A 25,696-nucleotide genomic window follows, 5' to 3' on the forward strand; every position below is an offset into this window, starting at 1 on the left:
TACATTATGTGTCTTTGCATATCTTGGAGATCATTCCTGCAGAGGAATCTAAAATCATTTCTTAAATCAAATGTCTTTACATGTCTTGGAAAGCATTGCCAGGGAAATCTGATGGCATTTCATACATCAAATGCTTCACATGTCTTGAAGAGCTTAAAGAGGTTGTACAACGAGATTTTTTTTTTTCCTCTTCTTTAAATCCTGAAAGAGAAACCCATAATGAGCTAGTATGCATCGCATACTAGCTCATTATGAAATACTTACCTTAGAACGAGCCCCCGCCGTGCCGTCCGCTTACCTGTATGACGGGCGACATGTATAGTCGCCCGTCTTCCGGGATCGCGGCATCCGGCCATCTGATTGGCCGGAGCCGCGATGACGTCACTCCCGCGCACGCGCGCGGGAGCCGACGGTCACGGCACGGGGCTCTGAAGGAACGGCACGATCTGCCGTTCCTTCAGAGCGCATGCGCCAGTGACGTCACTGGCTGCATTAAAGGTAAATATCTCCTAAACGGTGCATGTTTAGGAGATATTTACAGTACCTATAGGTAAGCCTTAATATAGGCTTACCTATAGGTACAACTTCCTGAGGAGGGTTTACTTCCTCTTTAACTGGAAAAATCTGGGGGAATTTCATGCATCAAATGGTTCATAAGTTTTGAAGAGCATAACTAGGAAAATCTGGATGAATTTCTTACATCAAATGTCTTCACATGTCTTGGAGAATATAACTGAAGAAGTCTGGATGAATTTCTTGAATCAAATTTTTACACATGTCTTTGAGAGCAAAGTTGGGGAGGAATCTGAAGAACTGTCTTGTGCATAAAAGTGACACGCTTCCACCTAAAAAAACAATAAAGACAATTATAAACTTAATAACTTACATTTAAAATGAATCTATATCTACTGGCAGGTTTAATCTATAGTTACATACATACACTGAACAAAATTACAAACGCAACACTTTTGTTTTTGCTCCCCATCCTTCATGAGCTGAGCTCAAAGATCTAAGACTTTTTCTATGTACACAAAAGGCCTATTTCTCTCAAATATTGTTCATAAATCTGTCTAAATCTGTGTTAGTGAGCACTTCTCCTTTGCCGAGATAATCCATCCACCTCACAAGTGTGGCATATCAAGATGCTGATTAGACAGCATGAATATTGCACAGGTGTGCCTTAGGCTGGCCACAATAAAGGCCACAAAGTTTTATCACACAGCACAATGCCACAGATGTCGCAAGTTTTGAGGGAGCGTGCAATTGGCATGCTGACTGCAGGAATGTCCATCAGAGCTGTTGCCTGTGAATTAAATGTTAATTTCTCTACCATAAGACATCTCCAAAGGTGTTTCTATAGAATTTGGCAGTACATCCAACCGGCCTCACAACAACAGACCATGTGTAACCACATCAGCCCAGGACCTCCACATCCAGCATCTTCACCTCCAAGATCGTCTGAGACCAGCCACCCGGACAGCTGCTGCAACAATCGGTTTGCATAACCAAAGAATTTCTGCACAAACAGTCAGAAGCCATCTCAGGGAAGCTCATCTGCATACTCGTCATCCTCACAGGGGTCTCGACCTGACTGCAGTTCATCATCGTAACCGACTTGAGTGGGCAAATGCTCACATTCGATGGGGTCTGGCACTTTGGAGACGTGTTCTCTTCATGGATGAATCCCGGTTTTTACTGTACAGGGCAGATGTCAGACAGCGTGTGTGGCGTCGTGTGGGTGAGCTGTTTGTTGATGTCAACGTTGTGAATCAAGTGGCCCATGATGGCGGTGGGGTTATTGTATAGGCAGGCATATGTTATGGACAACTAACACAGGTGCATTTTATTGATGGCATTTTGAATGCACAGAGATACCGTAACGAGATCCTGAGGCCCATTGTTCCACTATTCATCAATGACCATCACCTCATGTTGCAGCATGATAATGCACGGCCCCATGTTGCAAGGATCTGTACACAATTCCTGAAATGAAAACATCCCAGTTCTTGCATGGCCAGCATACTCACCGGACATGTCACCCATTGAGCATGTTTGGGATGCTCTGGATAGTGTATATGACAGCGTTTTCCAGGTCCTGCCAATATCCAGCAACTTCGCACAGCCATTGAAGAGGAGTGGACCAACATTCCACAGGCCACAGTCAACAACCTGATCAACTCTATGCGAAGGAGATGAGTTGCTTTGCGTGAGGCAAATGGTAGTCACACCAGATACTAACTGGTTTTCGTACCCCCCAATACAGTAAAACTGCACATTTTAGAGTGGCCTTTTATTGTGGCCAGCCTAAGGCACATCTGTGCAATAATCATGCTGTCTAATCAGCATCTTGATACGCCACACCTGTGAGGTGGATAGATTATCTTGGCAAAAGAGAAGTGCTCACTAACACAGATTTAGACAGATTTTTGAACAATATTTGAGAGAAATAGGCCTTTTGTGTACATAGAAAAAGTCTTAAATCTTTGAGTTCAGCTCATGAAAAATGTGGGATAAAACAAAAGTGTTGCGTTTATAATTTTGTTCAGTGTAGTTAGTCAAGTTGAAAAAAAGACACAAGTCCATCTAGCTCAACAACAAAAAAACAAACATACAATCCCATATACACAATCCTTTAGCCACAGTTGATCCAGAGTAAGGTCAAAAACTCAGTAAAGAATGATCCAATTTTCTACAGCAGGGGAAAAAATTCCTTCCTGATCCCCCCGAGAGGCAATAAGATATTCCCTGAATCAACTTTACCTAAAAATGTTAGTACCCAGTTATAAAAATGAATAGTGACAGTGTGCAGGTACCTAGAGGTACTTGTAAATACTTGCATTGGCTTTATTTACTTCCTCTACGCCTGGATTGCACCCTGATCTGAAATGACGTATTTGGATAGTGTTCTGCTCCTTCTTGCCCCCCCCCCCGACATTGATAGGCTACCTCACCAACAAAAAAAATTGTATACAGCAGATGCAGAAAGCGCTGTCACTAAAATAAGTTTCTTAGGATGTTCAGATCTCTAAAACTTAAAGTGCATCTATAGCCAACCCTTTGTTTTAAAGTGATTGTAAAGGGAAAAAGGTTTGGTTTTTAAAATAACAAACATGTTTTACTTATCCACTATGTGCAATGGTTTTGCACTGGGCAACTCCAATCTTCCATTTCTCAGGTCCTCCGCCCAAGCTGCTTGCTATAGGGGCACTCATATGAGCTTGCTTCTGAGCCATGCTCTTTATGGTCAGGTAAATAAAAGGGGGATCTACACTAAGAAGATTTTTTACCCTGATTGTAAACCCTCACCTTGTAAAACAATCCAATCAGTTTAACCACTTGAAGACTAGGCCTATTACTGACAATTGTTGCTTACAAGTTAAAATCAGCATTTTTTGCTAGAAAAATTACTTAGAACCCCCAAACATTATATATATTTTTTTAGCAGAGAACCTAGAGAATAAAATGGCAGTTGTTGCAATATTTTATGTCACACTGTATTTGCGCAGCTGTCTTTCAAATCAAGTTTGTTTTTGTTTTTTGGGAAAAAACACTTCAATTAATTAAAAAAAAATAATAAACAGTAAAGTTAGCCCAATTTTTTGTATAATGTGAAAGATGATGTTATTTCAAGTAAATAGATACTGAACATGTCATGCTTTAAAATTAGGCACACACATGGAATGGCGACAAACTACAGTACTTAAAAATCTCCATAGGCGAAGCTTTAAAAAATTGTAACTTTCACCTGTTTAGAGTTACAAAGGAGGTCTTGCACTAAAATTATTGCTCTCGCTCTAACTATTGCAGCAATACATTTGGTTTAGCACTGTCCCTTTAGAAAAAAAAATGTTCTGATCACTTTTATTGCTGTCACAAGTAAACATCCCTTGTGACAGTAATAGGCAGCGACAGGTACTCTTTATGTAGGCATCAGGGATCTAAACCCATCCTCTACACTTGATAGTTTTCTAAACAGCAGTTTTCAAACAGCAAGATCTGTGTTTTTGAATACTTTAGTTTTTTTAAAACTGGCGCTGCTGGCTGCCGAGTAAACTACATCTGAGACCCAATCAAAGCCGATTCTGTTTTTTCCGGGTCCCCAGCCAACAGGGGACATGCTGGCTGGTGGCTGGGGTCTCCTGGTGTGACAGGAGAGCCTGGGCAAGCCCCGGGAGGTGGGAGTGGTGTCCCCTCCCACTGCTTGTAATAACAGCCGAGCGCTGCTTAGCTTAGCTGCATCGTTTGCTGATAACAAGAATCTGGTCACTAGGGATCTCGAGGCACTTAATGTCAAGAGATCCCATACTGACCGGAGATTCAGGCAAGGTCTCACAGCTTTATTCGAAAGGAAGGATATTGTGGTAAGGCCTGCCAACAAGGGGGGTGGAATTGTGGTCCTAGACAAATCGGCCTATTTTGCGGAAATGAATAACCTTTTGTCAGATCTGGACACTTAATTGTTACTTACTAATAATCCCACCTCCAAATACAAGAAAGGACTAACAAAGTTGGTTGGTCAAGGTTATCAAGACAATATCGTAAATAAAAAATAAAAAACTATTTGGTTCCAGTAGCACTCAGAATCCCGGTAATGTATTGTCTCCCCAAGGTTCACAAGGATTCTGTGAACCCTCCTGGCTGCCCCATCATAAGCGGCATAAATTCAGTTACATCTAGGGTGGGAAAATGCATTGATGGTTTCCTTCCACCATTGGTGGTTTCCACACCATCTTTTCTATGTGACTCAACTCAGGTTTTGAGGATTCTTGAGGGAGTGGTGAGGAAGAGGGGTACATTATGGCAACACCTCTACACCATCATCTCCCATGAGCACGGTTTAAATGCAGTGGAGGTGTTTTTAGAACGTGACCCTGGTCTCATAATGGCCCAACGTGAATTCATTTTGAAACTCCTCTTCTTTGCCATGGAACATAATTACTTCTGGTTTGGGGGATCCTACTATCTGCAAACCCGGGGGTGGCCATGGGTGCAAAATTCGCACCCAGCATGGTCAACCTGTTCATGGCAAAGTGGGAGGAGAATTTTGCTTTCCGTGATCAACGACCTGAGTTGGTTTTGTGGAAAAGATATATTGATGATGTCATCCTTATTTGGGAGGGCAGCATTGAATTGGATGAATTGTTTTGGATCTTTAATGATAACGCATTTGGTATTAAGTTTCAACACAAAGCAAGTGAGGAGAGAATCCATTTTTTGGATATGAATATTGAGGCCAAAGATAATTCCCTTGCTACCACCACCCACTTTAAAGGCCACTGACCGCAATGGCTTTATTGATAGTCATAACTGTCATCACCCCTCATGGCTCAAGTCGGTCCCCAAGAGCCAGTTCATCAGAGTGCGGCGTAACTGCGCCTACCTTGAGGACTATTTCCAGCAGGCTCAGCTCCTCAAAAATAGGTTCATTGATAAGGGTTATTCCCCAGGTGAGCTGGATTCTGTTATTTTGGAGGTGGCTGATCGGAATAGGGCTGATATGTTGGGTGACACATCCCGGACCAAGAGAAAGGATAATTCTTTTGGACTTTCTTTTGTGACGTCGTACATGCATCAGTTTAGGGACATCAAAAGGATTTCTTTAAAACGCTGGAAGGTGGTGAAAAATGATAAGATTCTGGGACCCGAACTTGGCGATAGCCCCAGGGTGGTTTATCGTGGTGCTCCGCCGTTAAGGTTATGAGTGGCCCCAAATATCACTGACAATCCCAGCAAGACCACTTTCTTTCAGGACCTTAAAGGTTTTTTCCCCTGTAGGAAATGTGTGGTCTGTCAAACCAACTCTATTAAGGATAGAAAGGTGTGTACCTTCAAATCTAAGGCTAACTCCATAGTTTACAACATGGAGTCTTTCATTACCTGCTCTTCCAAGAATGTTGTTTACCTTCTGGAATGTCCTTGCGGCCTACAATACGTAGGCCGTACTATCAGGACTATGCAGATTAGAGTTAATGAACATCTGGGCAACATTAGACGGGGTTTCCCTAAGCATAGTGTTTATAGGCACTATGCTGAGTGTCATAACAAGAAAGCGGGAGGTACAGCGATCATAGGCATAGATAGATTTATGGCCCATTGGAGGAGTAGTCACATGAGATGGGAAATTTACAAATTGGAAACCTGTTGGATCTATGACCTCATGAGTTATACCCCCCCCCATGGACTGAATGTAGACTGGGACATCAACTTTTTTTAAATAACAGCTGACCCCTCATTCTCCATTTCTTTGGCTTCTCCCTCTCCTTGTAATCATTTGGTTGTATAAAGTTTTTCTCTTCCTTTTATACCTGGGTTGTTGCTGAGTACCAGTGTCTTGCTATATTATTTTATATCCATTTATGTTGTATATATACATACCATATCTGTGAGTTGTTGTGACTTTGTCACATCCCTAATTTATCATTTAGGACAGGCATGTCCAACCTCCGGCCCGTGGGCCGCATGCGGACTGGAGCCGCAGGCAATGCGGCCCACTGCCCCCTGACAATTTTTTTTTTTGCTGGGGAGGAAGGAAGTCGAGTTGGGGGCATGGCCACAGTGGCTTCCAACTAGCTGTAGGCCTGTAGGCAGAGGCTGCCTCGAAGGGGAGGGGTGGGGGGGGCGAGCCCGGCCGGATTACTAACAGAGCGGGGATCTTCTACTTACCCGGTGGCAATTGTCATATGAAGCCCCGCTCCTGGACTGGCTTCTATGATAGAGAGCTCATAGTTGATGTCTATCATAGGAGCCGGTCCAGAAGGCAGGACTGCCTATGACAGCAGTTGCCGTGTAAGCGGGAGATCCCCGCTCTGTGTAATCCAGCGGCTCTTCTCTCTCTTCATTTCAGACTGCATTGGATGGGCATGCACTGGTGAGGCTGCATTGGATGGGCACTGATCAGGCTGCATTGGATGGGCATGCACTTGTGAGGCTGCATTGGATGGACACTGATCAGGCTGCATTGGATGAGCACGCACTGGTGAAGCTGCATTGGATAGACATGCACTGGTGAGGCTGAATTGGATGGGCACTGGTGAGGCTGCATTGGATGGGCACTGATCAGGCTGCATTGGATGGGCATGCACTGGTGAGGCTGCATTGGATGGGAACTGATCAGGGCACATTGGATGGGCATGCACTGGTGAGGCTGCATTGTATGGGCATGCACTGGTGAGGCTGCATTGGATGGGCACTGATCAGGTTGCATTGGATGTTCACGCACTGGTGAGGCTGCATTGGATGGGCACTGATCAGGCTGCATTGGATGTTCACGCACTGTTTAGGCTGCATTGGATGGGCACGCACTAGGCTGCAAGTGCCATGCTATCTCCAGGCTGCCACGAGAGACTTAGGATGTCTGCAGTCAGTGACAGAGCCGCTGCTTCCTGTATACAGTAGTTCCGGCTCTGTCACAGGTGGAATGATATGAAATGCACTCCGCCTGTGACAGGAGCCATACAGGAAGCTGCGGCTCTGCTCTCTACTGCAGCCGCTGTTTCCTCCAGCAGTACCCAACGTCATGACCAGCAGTAACCGCATGACCAGCATTACCCGCCAGCAGTACCCACCAGAAGTAGCCGCACCAGCAGTAACCACACAAGCAGTACCCGCCAGCAGTAACCACCAGCAGTCTGCAAAATAAGTAGAAAAGGTATGTGCATTAGCGTGTGTAAATTGTTGCAATATGTTTTTTAATAACTAGTTGTGTTTTGTCATAATATGTCATGTCCTTGTTCATACATGTATGAATAAGGACATCACATTTTCTGGCTGCCTAAGTCATATGTGCTGGGGGTGCAACTATCCCCCAGCACATAACTGTAAATATCCCAGCATGTGCAGTGTTTCTGACTCCTACCACCATCACCACTTCAAATCACTGAAGTGGTCATGGTGGTTAGAGTGTTACTTTAATATCTCTCAGAAGAAGTAAACCTCCGTATACTGATTCCATTTAATTTGATCATCCTCTAGTTGTGTTAAATTAGTGCGGGGGAGGGGGGCGCGGCGGCGCGGGAAGGGCGTGGTGGCGTTTTATTACTTATATTCCTTAATTATATTATATATTTTATATGCGGCCCAAGAAAATTTCTCTACACTCAGTGTGGCCCAAAGAAGCCAAAAGGTTGGACACCCATGATTTAGGGGCTATCGTGAAGTATATATTTTATGAATTTATTGGTGATGCATTTTTATTCAGGATTTGTCACGCATCAATATGTTTAACAGATTCATATATGTATATTTGTATATATGTATATTTGTATTTAGCCATATTGGCTTTTTAATTTTTGATGCTTTATTTTTATGAATTAATTTGGTATATGGATAATCCGTTGTTTTTCCGATTCAGGCCACTGGATACAACCACTGGAAGTCAATGACGTACAGGTACAGGATTTGGGTTCAAGTTGTTAAAATGGAAATGAAAGGCAAAAAAATGTGTGTATGAATAAAAAAACATTATAAATACCTTCCCCCACCCCTCTTTTTTTTTATAGGTGATCACATTCCCTCTGTTCTCGGCTGCATAAGAGCTAGGGGAGGAGAAACAGCAGCACACTAATCTTCCCAGTGAAAGGCTGTGCAGGTAGGTGTGTCAGCTCAAGACCCATCATGTGAGGAGTGCAGGGATAGCTAGAGAACTTGCCACTGTTTTCTCTCCAGCCTAATGTGGTCAGTTTTTAATAAGAAAGCAGAGGGGCTGGCAGGAACACCAGGGATTTCACACATAGGAAGCAATACAAAGAGAACAGGATTCTTTTTCATACAAGTACATGATACAGCAAGCACATATCAGGAATATGAAATGTTGAGATTACATATTCTTTAATGCATAGAATGAATTAAGGTAAAAAAAAAAATAAAAAAAATAAAAAAAAACACTTTTAAGACCACTTTAAGTTTGCATAGAGTTTGGGTGGGTCAGAACTCCTGCCAGGTTCTTATTGCTGCTTGTTTTCACCTTCTATATTTTTCCTGGAGATCACTATTATATGCCAGAACAGAAAGTACAAGGAAATCCAAAAATCCACAGGTGTTACCAGAACAAGGAGTGAGAGGGAATATCCCCTCTCTTCGGAGACTGGACTGCAGAGCAGTATTCCAACATGATAACGACCCCAAACACACCTCCAAGACAACCACTGCCTTGCTAAAGAAGCTGAGGGTAAAGGTGATGGACTGGCCAAGCATGTAACTGTCCGCTTATCACTGTAAATCTGTGTTCAGCACTTACTGCTAGGTGGAACCTTTCTGCCTTCCTTTTGGTTCCCTGAGGAATGTTTAATCAGCAGAACCACTAGACCACTCCTCCTACTCCTCCTTCTTAGCTCTGAGGTAAACTTTCTTCTGACTCAGATTTCATACAGAGTATGTCAGCAGCATTTAATGGAAAGGCGATTGCTAAAGAGAGGATTTCTAAGGTTTAAAGTTTTAGCACCCCTTGGCAAGCGGAGCGAGTTTTCATGGTGCTATGGTGCTTATGCTTATGGTTTACGGTGCTCAAGGTGCTAAAGAGATTAACGTTCAACCCTCCTGCACACCTTTGATGCAAAAGAATAAAAGTACTGCACCTGTCAGAAGCTCTCCTCTCGTTATTCATTCGATGCCAAAGGGGCCGCTACAGTGAAAACTCGACGCTGAAGTAACAACGTTGTCACTGCCAGTGAAAACTCGTCGCTGTGGTAGAGACTCGTCGCTGCGGGGGAGACTCGACATCACCGGCTGTGTCGCTGTCTTCATCAAACTGTGAGTAAAGGCTTCCCAGCACCTCGCAGGACACGTGCGGACGCCATCTTGGCAACAGAGACTTGGCTGAAAAGCAGTGGCGGCTGGTGAAGTTTTAAGATGGGGGGGCGCAAGACCCCGCCCTTCCATTTTGACCCCTCCCATTTCTCAGAAGCCCCACCCCTTATAGACTCCACCCATTTTGTCCCCTGTATTTTGCTTGCGTGAACCAATTCTCCCAATATATCACATATTAAGGGGTCCATCAGTACTAGTATATCCCATAATAGGGAACAGGGGCCCTATTATGGGATATACTGTGAGAGACATCCTATTATAGGATACATGGACTGAGAGTGGCACAAACCCCACAGTACAGACCCCCCCAGCACAAACCTCACAGTACAGACCCCCCCAGCACAAACCTCACAGTACAGACCCCCCCAGCACAAGCCTCACAGTACAGACCCCCCCAGCACAAACCCCTCAGGCACAAACCCCGCACAAACAACTCAAGCACAAACCCCACAGTACAGGCCCCTAGCACAAACCCCACAGTACATGCCCCCTTCAATATAGTGACCAGTATAAATGCCCCCTTTCAATGTAGTGACCATTATACATGTCCCCAATGCAGTGACCAGTATACATGTCCCCAATGCAGAGCTATGCGTGCGTAGCTCCAGTGCAGCCAGTGACCACCAGTATACGTCCCCCAATGCAGAGCTATGCGTGCGTGCCTCCAGTGCAGCCAGTGACCACCAGTATACGTCCCCCAATGCAGAGCTATGCATGCGTGCCTCCAGTGCAGCCAGTGACCACCAGTATACATCCCCCAATGCAGAGCTATGCGTGCGTGCCTCCAATGCAGCCAGTGACCACCAGTATACATGTCCCCCAATGCAGAGCTATGCGTGCGTGCCTCCAGTGCAGCCAGTGACCACCAGTATACATCCCCCAATGCAGAGCAATGCGTGCGTGCCTCCAGTGACCACCAGTATACGCCCCCCAATGCAGAGCTATGCGTGCGTGCCTCCAGTGACCACCAGTATACGTCCCCCAATGCAGAGCTATGCGTGTGTGCCTCCAGTGCAGCCAGTGACCACCAGTATGCGTCCCCCAATGCAGAGCTATGCGTGCGTGCCTCCAGTGACCACTAGTATACGTCCCCCAATGCAGAGCTATGCGTGCGTGCCTCCAATGCAGTGACCACAAGTATACGTCCCCCAATGCAGAGCTATGCGTGCGTGCCTCCAATGCAGTGACCACAAGTATACATCCCCCAATGCAGAGCTATGTGTGCGTGCCTCCAATGCAGTCACCATAAGTATACATCCCCCAATGCAGAGCTATGCGTGCGTGCCTCCAATGCAGTGACCACCAGTATATGTCCCCTAATGCAGAGCTATGCGTGCGTGCCTCCAATGCAGTGACCACAAGTATATGTCCCCCAATGCAGAGCTATGCGTGCGTGCCTCCAGTGCAGTGACCACAAGTATATGTCCCCCAATGCAGAGCTATGCGTGCGTGCCTCCAGTGCAGTGACCACAAGTATATGTCCCCCAATGCAGAGCTATGCGTGCGTGCCTCCAATGCAGTGACCACCAGTATATGTTCCCTAATGCAGAGCTATGCGTGCGTGCCTCCAATGCAGTGACCACAAGTATATGTCCCCTAATGCAGAGCTATGCGTGTGTGCCTCCAGTGCAGTGACCACCAGTATATGTCCCCTAATGCAGAGCTATGCGTGCGTGCCTCCAATGCAGTGACCACCAGTATATGTCCCCTAATGCAGAGCTATGCATGCGTGCCTCCAATGCAGTGACCACAAGTATATGTCCCCCAATGCAGAGCTATGCGTGCGTGCCTCCAATGCAGTGACCACCAGTATATGTCCCCCAATGCAGAGCTATGCGTGCGTGCCCGACAGAGCAGTGACCACAAGTATACATCCCACAATGCAGAGCTATGCGTGCGTGCCCGACAGAGCAGTGACCAGAAGTATATGTCCCCTAATGCAGAGCTATGCGTGCGTGCCTCCAGTGCAGTGACCACCAGTATATGTCCCCTAATGCAGAGATATGCATGCGTGCCTCCAATGCAGTGACCACCAGTATATGTCCCCTAATGCAGAGCTATGCGTGCGTGCCTCCAATGCAGTGACCAACAGTATATGTCCCCTAATGCAGAGCTATGCGTGCGTGCCTCCAGTGCAGTGACCACCAGTATATGTCCCCTAATGCAGAGCTATGCGTGCGTGCCTCCAGTGCAGTGACCACCAGTATATGTCTCCTAATGCAGAGCTATGCGTGCGTGCCCGACAGAGCAGTGCACTTACCTGGAGGCTCGGCTTCTCCCTCTCCTCTTCTCCGGTCTTCTCTCCGCTCCGCTCTCTGCAATGCCGGTCCACGCGACGTCAGCGGGGTCAGCATGGGGCCATGGGATGTCCTGGATGATGATTGGTCCAGGCTGTAGACTGGACCAATCACAGCCAGGATATCAGGAAAGTGGGGGTGCCCAAGCGCAATGACTTGCGCTCAGGTTACGCCCCCAGAAGGCAGCCAATCGGTGCCCTTCTGGGTCGTAAACCCCACCCCCCCCCCATAGCCACCACATAGGCCGGGGTAGCGGCGAACACAATTTTTTTTTTCAAAACTATATTTGTTCGTTTGGAAATTTTATGCACGGGCCGCCACTGCTGAAAAGTAAACGTGTCACGTGGACTTTTAAATATAGCAGGCTCTTTATATGTGATACGGAAGCCGCCCTTAAACTAGTATGCAAGCCAAATAATTAATATTTTTCTAAACCAGTGACTAAGTTAGTATATTCGTGTTTAGAGGCCTAGTGTCAGATTTAAAGCAACGCTATCTTCCAAGTTCCTAATCCACTAAACTGCAGCTAGTTACGTAAAGGGTTAAATTGTCTGGTTAGAAAGTATCAGCAGTATATTCGTTTAAAACATTTTGTTGTATTGTATGCATTGTTTGCTAATCCTTAGTTACAAGTGTAAATGCCTGTTTTCTGTCATAGGCCTTAAGCCCCGTACACACGTACCGATTGTCGGCCGAACGATCGGCCGTCTTTTGTCCCCGGGCTGTCGTGTCTGCTGAAAAGTGCAAAAGACTGCACACTAATTTTGTCCGCCGACTGCAGAAGTGATGTCATGTGATGGTTAACTTTCCCTGTGTTTTTTCTTTTCTGAGCATGCCCAGTCTTGCAAATCTGCTGTCTGTCGGCCGAATTCTGTACTGACTGGCGAACAATCGGCCGTTCTGGTGTCGGCATAAAAAAATGTTAATGCTTGCACGACAGATTCTGTTCGGCCGAAAGTGCGCTGTCGGCTGTCGGTAGCATCATACTAACAAGCCGAAAATCGGCCGATCGGTCGTCGGCCGAATCTTTTCGGCCGACAATCTGCACGTGTGTACGGGCCTTTAGTAGCAAGTTTAAGCTAACACTCATTCAAGTTAGGTTTCACACACACACTTGAAAGGCAAAGGCACACTAGAACAAAATGTTGTCACCTGCTGAAGAAACAGACAAACCCACAGAGTCACAACAGGTGCGGTCCAGCTCCAGACAGCGAAGCCTAACAGAAAAAGGCCAAGAAATGCACAAAGAAACAGTTAATAAAAATGAAAAGGCATTCAACAAGGTGTACAACTCTTGGAAGGAGCTAGCTAAAGAATTTAGGACAAAGTTAAAGAATTTCTGCTCAACTGAAGACCTTAATACAAGATTGAAAGAGATTAAAGCCAAAGAAGCATTAGTACACCAACAGTATGAGTCCATGTGCCAAAATAATTGCACTACCCCGTACGTTGTTAAGAGAATGGATGCATGCATCGCGTTAACGGCTGAAATCTGCAACCTCATCAGCAAGCGGCTAGAGAATGTAGATGGAATCTTTAACGATCAACTTGAGAAGGAAAAGGTGAGGATGGTGCTTAATAAAGAAGAGCATGAGTCAGTCTTTGGAAACTCAGAAACAGAAACTGTCCTCCATAGGCGGCTCTCTAATTAGGCAAATTAGGCGGTCGCTTAAGGCCTCGCACCTACAGGGGCCTCACGGCCAGTGGCGGAGTGACAACATTTAGAAGGGAAATCTCCCAAGTAAAAGATTGTATTAAATCCTCGGATACAAAAGTTGCAGCAGTGTGCTGCAGTCCCTTCACTGCGGCTGCCAGGTGTCTGTTGTCTACTGACACTTACGCCGCCTTCTCTGCCTGGGGATTGGCCGTCTGATAATGTAATCCTAAAATGTGGAGGAATCGGTGGGTGTGTACCTGCATCAGTAGGAAGTGACTGCCCGGTCCGCTCACTCTGCTATCATAGGTTGTTGCTCTGGGAGGAGAGCTCTGCCCTGGCCCGGGAACATACAAGTAACCAGGTCCCGACTTGTCACTCTGCAGGCTGGTCATAGATTTGTGGTGTCTATTACGCAAAGGGGGTGAGTAGCCCCAGGGAAGTTGGAAGAGTCTTAGAATGGTTGGTGGAGGAGGAGGAGAAGATGAAGGCCCTGGGTGGCTGGAAGAGAAGGAGAGGGCCCCTGGGTGGCTAGGGTAAAAGGAGAGGGCCCATGGGTGGCTAGGGAAAAGGAGAGGGCCCCTGGGTGGCTAGGGGAAAAGGAGAGGGCCCCTGGGTGGCTAGGGGAAAAGGAGAGGGCCCCTGGGTGGCTAGGGGGAAAGAAGAGGGCCCCTGTGTGGCTGGGGGGAAAGGAGAGGCCCCTGGGTGGCGAGGGGAAAATGAGAGGGCCCCTGGGTTGCTAGGGGAAGAGGAAAGGGCCCCTGGGTGGCTGAAGTAGAAGGAGAGGGCACCTGCATGGCTAATGGAGGAGAGGGCCCCTGGGTGGCTGAAGGTGAAGGAGAGGGCCCCTGGGTGGCTGAGGGAGGAGGAGAGGGCTCCTGGGTAGCTGGGGGAGGAGGAGATGGCCCTTGGGTTGCTGGGGGAGAAGGAGATGGCCCCTGGGTGGCTGGGGGAGAAGGAGATGGCCCTTGGGTGGCTGGGGGAGAAGGAGATGGCCCCTGGGTGGCTGGGGGATAAGTAGAGGGCCCCTGGGTGTCTGGGGGAGAAAGAGAGGGCCCCTGGGTGGCTAGGGGAGAAAGAGAGGGCTGCTAGGTGGCTGGGGGAGAAAGAGAGGTCCCCTGGGTGGCTGGGGGAGAAGGAGAAGGCCCCTGGGTGGCTGGGGGAGAAGGAGAGGGCCCCTGGGTGACTGGGGGAGAAGGAGAGGGCACTTGGATGGCTGGGGGAGAAGGAGAGGGCCCCTGGGTGGCTGGGGGAGAAGGAGAGGGCCCCTGGGTGGCTGGAGGAGAAGGAGAGGGCCTCTGGGTGGCTGGAGGAGGAGAAGGAGAGGGCCCCTGGGTGGCTGGAGGAGAAGAAGGAGAGGACCCCTGGGTGGCTGGAGGAGAAGAAGGAGAGTGGCCCTGGGTGGCTGGAGGAAAAGGAGAGGGGCCCCTGGGTGGCTGGGGAAGAAGGAGAGGGCCCCTGGGTAGCTGGGAGAGAAGGAGAGGGCCCCTGGGTGGCTGGAGGAGGAGGAGAGGCCCCTCGTGACGCCACAGTCAGTTGCCAGAGAAGAGAGTGGAGCTGAGCAAGTCCTGCAAATCTGACATCAAAGCCAAACATGGTGGAGCTGGAGCCCTTTGCCCTACACAATGAGAGCACCCGAGGTGGAAGGTGAGGGGTAGCGGGGCTGTGACATTATATAGCATATGGACTCTGTACATTATTGGTAGTTTTGGTTGGAGTTGTCCTTTAGATGTTTAACTCTGTTGTTTTTCCCCCCCAGCTGTGAGGGACTGAGGAAGGACAGCCCACTATGTTGGGACTTATAGTGCCCTGGAATGTGGAGGACTGAGGAATCCTCAGTCCCTCACAGAGGGCACTACAAGTTCCAGAATAGCAGGCTGCCATGCCTTAGTCCCCACAGAGGGCACTAAAAGTCTTAGCATGGCAGGCAGTAGTTCCTCAGTCCCCTACAGAGAGCAGTACAAGTCCAAGCATAGCAGGCTTCCATTCCTCAGGGATGAATGGCAGTGCACTATATTGGAATTTACAGTGCCCTTCGTTGAGACTCAGGTATGGCAACATTCTGCAGTGGGACTTGTCGTGCCCTAGACTGTGGTGGACTGAGGAAGGTAAGTGTAAGGGGGTCTCTGGAAACTCTGATGCAAGGGGGAGCTTTGGTGACCACAGAGTTCCCTTTTACACCAGAGTCCCCAGCTTTCCCCCTCAAATCAGGGTTCCCAGAACTCTCCTTACATCAGAGTCTCCAGCATTCCCCTTTAAATCGGGGTTCCCAGAACTCCCCTTACTTAAGAGTCCCCAATATTCCCCCTAAATCAGGGTTCCCAGAACTCCTCTTACATCAGAGTCTTCAGAGTTCCATCGTACAGTGTAAGGGGGAAACTCTGGAGACTCAGATGTAAAGGGGGCTCTGTGAAATTTGATTTAAGAGGGGGACTCTAATGTAAATAGGAATTCTGTGGACTCTGATGTAAGGAGGAGATGCTGGGGGGAATCTGATTTAAAGGAGAACTCTTATGTAAGGGGGGGACACTGAACTCTGATGTAAGGAGGGACCAGTGGCGTAGCGTGGGGGGTGCTGCCGGTGCGGGCCGCCCCGGGCGCAATATTCAGAGGGGCGCAGTTTTGTATCTGCAGACTGTCACCTTCATGTGTGTTACTAGTGCAGTGCTGTGTGTACTGACAGGTACCGCGGCCCTCCGCTGTCTGCTCGCTCCCATGTTCACTTCCTCGGCAGCACAGTGTGTCTGTGGGGTATTGAACAGCTACCAGCCGGCCCGACCAATGACAGGCTCAGTTAAATCCTACCTCCGCTCCGGTTTACTGTACACCGGTCCCAGACTTGAGGGGCCGTTTCTATGGCGAGCGTTGCAGGAGCGTTCCCCGCCCCATCTGTCCAGCCACTGTTGCAATTGGAGCTAGCAATGGGAGGGGGGGTGCCATGTATCTGCTGGAAGGGGTGGGCGGAGTGGAGGAGTATTGCACGGGCTGTGCATTTCCTCAGCTAAAAACCAGGTCTCCTGCGCGCCGTTTTCAAATCAGTCCTCTGCTGGCTGCTGCAAATCAGTGCCAGTGTGTGATGATGTATCCTAGCAGCTTTTTGAGTTCCCTCCTGAACAACACCGCCAGGCACAGGTAGGGAGACTCTCCACTGCGTGCTGTGTAAATGGCTGGTGTGTACCCTCAGCTGTGACTTATGTTGTCCTCCTGTACTATCTGGAGAAGGACCAGTCCAGGGGGGGGGGGTGCAGTGACAGTGTGGTGAGTCTGTGGGGGTGCAGTGACTGTGCGGTGTGTCTGTGGGGGTGCAGTGACGGTGCGGTGTGTCTGTGGGGGTGCAGTGATTGTGCGGTGTGTCTGTGGGGTGCAGTGATGCTGTGGGGGTGCAGTGACTGTGCGGTGTGTCTGTGGGGGTGCAGTGACTGTGCGGTGTGTCTGTGGGGGTGCATTGACTGTGCGGTGTGTCTGTGGGGTGCAGTTTGTCTGTGGGGGTGCAGTGACTGTGCGGTGTGTCTGTGGGGGTGCAGTGACTGTGTGGTGTGTCTGTGGGGGTGCAGTGATGGTGTGGTGTGTCTTTGGGGGTGCAGTGACTGTGCGGTGTGTCTGTGGGGGTGCAGTGACGGTGCGGTGTGTCTTTGGGGGTGCAGTGACTGTGCGGTGTGTCTGTGGGGGTGCAGTGACTGTGCGGTGTGTCTTTGGGGGGTGCAGTGACGGTGCGGTGTGTCTGTGGGGTGCAGTGATTGTGCAATGTGTCTGTGGGGAGTGATAAGTTTGTGTGGGGTGCAGTGATAATGCGGTGTGTCTGTGGGGTGCAGTGATTGTGCAATGTGTCTGTGGGGAGTGATAAGTTTGTGTGGGGTGCAGTGATTGTGCGGTGTGTCTGTGGGGTGCAGTGACTGTGCGATGTGGGAGTGGTGAGTTTGTGTGGGGTGCAGTGACAGAGTGCTGTGTCTATGGGTTGCAGTGTTTCTGTGGGGTGCAGTGACTGCAAGGTGTCTGTGGGGTGCAGTTTTTTTCTGTGGGGAGAGTCTCTCTGTGGGAATGGTTACTCTGTTTTGGGCAGCCCTAAGTTTCAACAAGCTTTGCGCTTTGAAGAGTGATCTTCATTCAGATTGCTCTTCAGAAAGCATTTTACAGATGGTGAGGAAGAGCTGTATTACCTCCTCACTGCCTGCCTAACCCCTTGATTGTGGCTGTGCAGCGCTTGCAGAGTGACCCCTTTCCCTGCAGATAAGTGACAGGGGTATAACTCCTGCTGCAGTGTATATACACCTCCAATGGCGGTCTCTAGCTAAAGGGAGTAGTGGTTGGGTTTAGTAAAGGTGCGGCTCCCACTGCAGGGTCTCACTATCCCCCAACCGCTTGTGTGAGTCCTTACCGTAAACTTCACGTAGTGCAGATTAGACCTATGTACTAAAATCAGACACCTCATAATTCCAGGTATAGAGCAAGTACAGACCTCTGCAGTACCTAAAAGAACACAACCTCCTCCATCCATCTCTCGCCCCCCCCCCCCCCCCTCTGTCACTGATGTAAGGAGGGTGGGGGATACTGATATTATTTACAGTCTTAATTTTGGATTGGCTGCCCGCAGCTTTTTATTATTGGTTGAATCTGAGAAGATATCTTTTGACTAATATAATCAAAGAGATATCTCAGAGTCATCCAATAATAATAGCCAATCCAAGGCTCAGGCTGTGAGTAGAGGAACCATTTTTGTTTCCACAGCTACAGTTTATTACTGTACTAGTGGAAGAGACTCGGGGAGTGCAAAAAGTCCACGGGTGGGGGGCGCAAAATACTTGCCTTGCCCTGGGCGCTGACAACCCACGCTACGCCACTGGGAGGGACTCAGGGAATCATGACCTATAGGGAAATGCTGGGGACTGTGATGTAATAGTAGACATATATATGTATATATATATATATATATATATATAGATAAATACCCGATGTTTAATGATCTTTGATTAAAGAAGAATTGGTTAGAGAAAATTCTAGAAACTGTGAATTCATAGTACAATGGTTAAGGCTCTTAATATATGCAATTTATATAGTTAATTTTTATCGCTTGAATTATTTTTCCCATTATGGGTGTGAGTGGGGCCTCATGTCCAAGTTTTGCCTTAGGCCTCACAAAGCTTAGAGCCGCCTCTGCTGTCCTCTCAGAGTCATTACCAGACTCCAACGCAAGCTCGAGAGCCACTTCCAGATCTAGCAAACGCGCAGACGCAGAAGCAGATCTTGCAGCCAAGATAGAACAGGCAAAGACGATGCAACAGATGCGCGAGGAGCAAGCTAAGCTGAACAAACTGGAGGCAGAAACTAAACTGAAGTTGGATGAGGAAAAGACAAGACTACAACAGCTACAAGCAGAAAATGAAGTCAAGGTAGCTGCAGCAAGAGTGAAAGCCTACAACGCCTATGATAGTCTTGAAATTTATGAACAGGAGACAGACCACAAGGTGCAATACCTCTACCAAAATAATGAACCTCAAACCTCATCGAATCCAAAGGCTGTGCCATTTCAACCTCTAAATACACCACTTGGGGTGTCAAGACCAAAAGAAGAAATTAGCCTAACCCCAGAACTTGCAAGTCTGCTCATCTCCAACCGCCTCCCTTTACCTGAACCAACTGTATTTACAGGTGATCCTTTGAAGTTCATAGATTGGAAGATATCCTTTATGGCGCTGATTGATCAGAAACCACTCCCTGTGTGCGAAAAAATGTTGTACTTGAAGAGGTATCTCAGTGGTGAAGCTCAGAAGGCAGTGGAAGGGTTCTTCTACCGAAATTCAGAAGATGCCTATCTAGGTGCTTGGGGAATCCTACAGGACAGGTATGGAGGTCCATTCATAGTGCAAAGAGCTTTCAGAGAAAGGTTAACTAAATGGCCAAAGATAACAACAAATGACCCTGTGGCATTAAGAGAGTTTGCGGATTTCCTTCAAGGTTGTGTGGAGGCCATTCCTCATGTTAAAGGCCTAGCTATTCTAAATGATTGTGAAGAAAACCACAAGATTCTCAAGAAACTGCCTGAATGGATCGTGCGCAGATGGAGTCGCATCGTTGTGGACGAGCTTGACAAGTCTCAAGAATACCCAACCTTTGCTCGTTTCAAAGAGTTCCTGCAAAGGGAAGCTAAGATTGCATGCAACCCCATTGCCTCTCCCTTCCTCCTCAGTACCAAGACTACAGATGAGAGAGTTCCTAAGAGAGCCAAAGCGCTCAACACAAGCACTCAAATGAAGCCCTCCACCTTCAACGTTCCAAAGATCTCAGCTTCAAGACCAAAACCACCTTGCCTAGTCTGCAAAGACGAAACACACGGCGTCGCTAAATGTCCGACTTTTGCAGCAAAGACCATTGATGAAAAGAAGGCCTTCATTAATGAAAACTACCTCTGCTTTGGTTGCTTAAGAAAGGGCCACACTACAAAAGACTGCAAAGGAAGACACACGTGTAGCATATGCAGTCGACGTCATCCAACCTGTTTGCACATACAGAGAAACACTGAGTCTGTCAAAACATCAAACGTTGATCCAGTAGCCATGGGAAATAAGGTAAACGACAACATTCCCAAAGTTATGTCCCATACATTGACAAGACATACTTCCGCCACATCCTGCATTGTTCCAGTTTTGTTGTCGGCTGCGGCAGAGCCTCAGAGAGAAATCCTCACTTATGCATTACTTGACACGCAGAGTGATTCAACCTTTATTCTGGCAGACCTGGTATCGAGTGTGAGCACCATGCCGTTACAGCTAAAGCTCAGCACAATGACAGCTGTTGACACAGTTATATCAAGCCAAATTGCTCATGGTCTGCGAGTGCGTGGTTTCAACTCTAAAGCTCAAGTCCAACTCCGTCAAGCCTATACAAGAGATTTCATTCCAGTAGATATGTCTCACATCCCCACTAAGGAGACTGCTCTCCAGTGGTCACACCTCAAACACTTGGCAAACAAGTTACAGCCACTTCAAGACTGCGAAGTAGGACTGCTGATCGGTTATGACTGCCCATCAGCACTGGCTCCCTTGAAGGTTGTTATCGGCTCCGAAAACGAACCCTTCGCTCAAAAAACTATGCTCGGCTGGAGCATTATAGGATCAGCAAATCCACATCTTGATAGACAGGGCAGCCAGAGTTTCGTACACAGAGTCGCAGTGAAGAAATAGCTAAAATGACAATGAAAGGAGAAGTTATCATTATGGGAGATTTCAATCTTCCAGATATAAACTGGAAAACCAAAATAGCAAGTTCTACCAGGAGTACAGATATTCTAAATTCCCTACTGGGGTTGTCTCTGCAACAAGTGGTTGAGGAGCCAACCCGGAGGGAGGCCATTTTGGATTTGGTATTCACAAATGGGGATTCGGTATATGATGTCATTGTAGGCGAAACCTTGGGATCTAGTGATCACCAGTCAGTGTGGTTTAATATAAGAACTGTGAAAAAGTCACACCACACAAAAAGATTTTAGAAAAACAGACTTTTCAAAAATGAAATTAGTCATAAATGAGTCCTTATCAGACTGGAACGGATTACATGGAGTCCAGGAGAAATGGGACTACTTAAAAGGTGCATTATTGAAGGCAACAGAAAATTGCATTAGACTTGTCAGTAAAAGCAAAAAAAGGAAGAGACCACTGTGGTACTCAGCAGAAGTGGCCCAAATCATTAAAAATAAAGAGCTAGCATTTTGTAATTATAAAAAAACCCAGAGCAATGAAGATAAGGAAATCTACAAGATTAGGCAGAAAGAGGCCAAGCAAGTTATAAGAACTTCTAAAGCGCAGGCAGAAGAAAAACTAGCTCAGTCTATGAAAAAGGGGGATAAGACATTCTTCAGATATATAAATGAAAAAAGGAAATTAAAACAAGGAATAACTAAATTAAAAACAAAGGACGGAAGGTATGTAGAAGAGAATAAAGGGCTAGCCGACTGCCTTAATGAATACTTCTAGTAGTATGTGTATAGGGTGCGCTGATAGTGATGTGTCAAAGCTGCTACCCATATTCAATGCCTGAATAAAGTATTAAAGTGATAAAAAATGGGGTGCGCTAAAACAATATGAAAGATCCAAAATGGTTGACAACTCCTATCTCAGTTGATGTCCAATAGGAAGAAACTCGTCAGAGAGGAGGCGTTACCGTCACGAACGACAGCTTGAGGTCCGTGCTGCAGCCGGACACGAGCCATACAATAGGAATTCCGGAGCAAATATTTTATATGCTTATATATTTGAACTGCTTAACTGTAAGTGCAATACTGCTTTTTAATAAACTGGCTTGAAGTTATCACACTATTGCGACCTTATTTCTCATACCCCATGCTCGGAGACTATTGGCCCTTTGGTCAGAGGTCCTACCCAGCTACAGGTTGAGAGGGAAGGAGCCATTAGCAAGACAACAGAGAGACCATAGCGCTTTCCATCCTGCTGATCCATAAGGCATCCCTGTGTAGTTCACATAAGGAGGAAGTGGAAAGGAATTAAAATCCATCTACATGTGCCTTGAACATATACTATCCGGTAAGGGACCATTTTGGTTGGTTCACGTGGAAATCTTCAGCACTACGTTTGCAGTGATCAATATAAGTTATTTGTGCACACTTTACTTTTCCGTCTGGTAAGGAGGAATTTCACCTGGTGGTGGGGTGTTAATCACACTGAAGTTGAAGATATTTTTCAGCTGTTGAGCACTTTTTGATTTCATTATATATAGACACTTAAAGATTTATGTTTTTGACTTTATGATTACACCTTGCAACCTTAATGAATACTTCTGTTCAGTTTTTACAGATGAAAAAGGAGAAGGACCTCCACTTGAAAGGATGACTAATGAATCGTTTGATGCATGTGTCTTTACAGAGGAAGACGTTCTAAGATTGCTGTCTAAAGTGAAGACAAATAAGTCACAGGGTCCTGATGAGATACACCCAAAATTATTAAAAGAGCTTAGTGGTGAGCTGGCAAAACCATTAACAGATTTATTTAACCAATCATTAGTAACAGGAGTCGTCCCGGAAGATTGGAAATTGGCAAATGTCGTGCCCATTCACAAGAAAGGTAGTAGGGAGGAATCGAGCAACTATAGACCAGTGAGTCTGACATCAATAGTAGGCAAATTAATGGAAACCCTATTAAAGGATAGGATTGTGGAACATCTTAAATCCCATGGATTGCAAGATGAAAAACAACATGGGTTTACTTCAGGGAGATCATGTCAAACAAATCTTATAGATTTTTTTGACTGGGTGACTAAAATAATAGACGGTGGAGGTGCAGTAGACATTGCATATCTAGATTTTAGTAAGGCTTTTGACACTGTCCCACATAGAAGACTTATCAATAAACTGCAGTCATTGAGCATGGACTCCCATATTGTTGAGTAGATTAGGAAGTGGCTGAGTGACAGACAACAGAGGGTTGTAGTCAATGGAGAACATTCAGAACAAGGTCATGTTACCAGTGGGGTACCTCAGGGATCTGTACTGGGACCAATTTTGTTTAATATCTTCATAAGTGATATTGCAAAAGGCCTCGATGGTAAGGTTTGTCTTTTTGCTGATGACACAAAGATATGTAACAGGGTTGATGTTCCTGTAGGGAAACGCCAAATGGAAAAGGATTTAGGAAAACTAGAAGAATGGTCAGAACTCTGGCAACTGAAATTTAATGTGGATAAGTGCAAGATAATGCACCTGGGGCGTAAAAACCCAAGGGCAGAATATAGAATATTTGAGACAGTCCTGACCTCAGTATCTGAGGAAAGGGATTTAGGAGTAATTATTTCAGAAGACTTAAAGGTGGGAAGACAATGTAATAGAGCAGCACGAAATGCCAGCAGAATGCTTGGATGTATAGGGAACGGTATAAGCAGTAGAAAGAGAGAAGTGCTTATGCCGCTGTACAGAACACTGGTGAGACCTCACTTGGAGTATTGTGCGCAGTACTGGAGGCCATATCTCCAGAAGGATATAGATACTCTAGAGAGAGTTCAGAGAAGAGCTACTAAACTAGTACATGGATTGCAGGAAAAAACTTACCAGGAAAGGTTAAAGGACCTTAACATGTATAGCTTGGAAGAAAGAAGAGACAGAGGGGATATGATAGAAACTTTTAAATACATAAAGGGAATCAACTCGGTAAAGGAGGAGAGCATATTTAAAAGAAGAAAAACTACCACAAGAGGACACAGTTTTAAATTAGAGGGGCAAAGGTTTAAAAGTAATATGAGGAAGTATTACTTTACTGAGAGAGTAGTGGATGCATGGAATAACCTTCCTGCAGAAGTGGTAGCTGCAAATACAGTGAAGGAGTTTAAGCATGCATGGGATAGGCATAAGGCTATCCTTCATATAAGATAGGGCCAGGGACTATTCATAGGGTTCAGATATATTAGGCAGACTAGATGGGCCAAATGGTTCTTATCTGCCGACACATTCTATGTTTCTATGTTTCTATGAAATAAATGCCAATGCCACTGGTCACTGATGTGTTAAAGGCTTTAGAAATGGACTTAATTGAAAGAAATTATGACGATAAATACGTGTCTCAAGATGATGTTCGCTTTGTGCAGTTTCTCTCGGAAACTATAATGAAAAGGAAAGATGGACACTACGAGATGCGTTACCCTTCAAAGACAAGAGTCAACTGGCACTACCAAACAATAAGAGGCTGGCCATTATTCGACTTCATCATCTAAAGAAAAGATTAAAGGCAAATAAACAGTACCATGAACACTACACTGCATTCATGGAAGAAACAATCAGAAAAGGTGATGCAGAACCAGCCCCTTCATTATCAGCGGAAGAGACAGTGTGGTACATCCCACATCACGGGGTTTATCACCTCAAGAAGCCAGACAAGTTAAGAGTTGTCTTTGATTGTTCAGCAAAGTTCAAAGGCATCTCCCTAAACGATACCTTGCTGACAGGCCCCGACCTGATAAATTCTCTAGTGGAAGTCCTCTGTCACTTCAGGAAGGAAGCAGTTGCTGTGATATGCGACATTGAAAAGATGTTTCATCAGTTCTGCATCCCCCCAGAAATGCGCAATTACTTAAGGTTCCTTTGGTGGAAGAACGGTCAGTTGTAAACAGAACCGAAAGAATACAGAATGGCAGTTCACCTTTTCGGTGCCAGTTCCTCTCTAGGATGTGCCAACTTCGGCCTTAAGTATTTTGCACGACAATACAAGTCAGAATATCCCTCAGCATCAGCCTTCATCGAGAAGAACTTTTATGTCGGCCTAACCAGTGTTTCAACAGTCAGTGAAGCTTCAAATCTAATCCTCGAAACGCAAGAATTATGTAAAAATGCTGGCCTACGACTGCATAAGTTCAACTCTAATAAAAGGGATGTCCTGTCCTGTATAGCTCCATCAGAAAGAGCAACAACTAGTGTACCTGTCAAACTTAACCCAGACTCAACAACAGAAGGACAAGTACTTGGCATTCAGTGGTCAATTGAAAACGACACTTTCAGTTTCAGTGTTGACATAAAGGATCAACCCTCAACTCGTCGTGGCATCCTGTCAGTTGTAGCCTCTCTTTATGATCCTCTAGACTTCATAGCCCCCTTCATACTGAGTGGCAAGTGCATTCTTCAAGAGCCTTGCAGCAGGGGCATCAGTTGGGATGAAGCACTTCCTGAGAGCTTATGTCCACAGTGGGAGGCCTGGAAGAGTAGTCTGCAAGCTTTAAGGGAAATCAAGATACCCAGATGTTACCATCCCCCAGACTTCGGTAACAGAGTGAAAGTGGAACTACACCACTTTTCCGATGCCAGCAACATAGGATATGGTGCCTGTTCGTACCTTAGGCACAAGAATGACCGAGATCAAGTCCATTGCAGCTTAGTAATGGCTAAAGCAAGAGTCACACCAACAAAGATTGTGAGCATCCCAAGGCTTGAACTCTCAGCTGCAGTCCCCGC

At 46.5% G+C, this 25,696-nt stretch overlaps 1 protein-coding gene across 1 annotated transcript in view; it reads right to left on the minus strand.

Moving 5' to 3' along the window:
* Positions 1-617: 617 nt before the first annotated feature.
* The window catches only part of LOC309565282 (uncharacterized protein), a 69,247-nt gene continuing 44,168 nt past the window's right edge, over positions 618-25,696 (minus strand). Inside the window, exon 3 of the mRNA XM_082270179.1 lies at positions 618-845. Within this exon, the coding sequence (XP_082126305.1) occupies positions 762-845 (84 nt within the window). The 3' untranslated portion in view covers positions 618-761. The remainder of the gene's footprint in view (positions 846-25,696) is intronic.

This window comes from Pelophylax lessonae (genome assembly GCF_965119305.1).
Source record: "Pelophylax lessonae genome assembly, chromosome: 10".
NCBI classification, from domain to species: domain Eukaryota; kingdom Metazoa; phylum Chordata; class Amphibia; order Anura; family Ranidae; genus Pelophylax; species Pelophylax lessonae.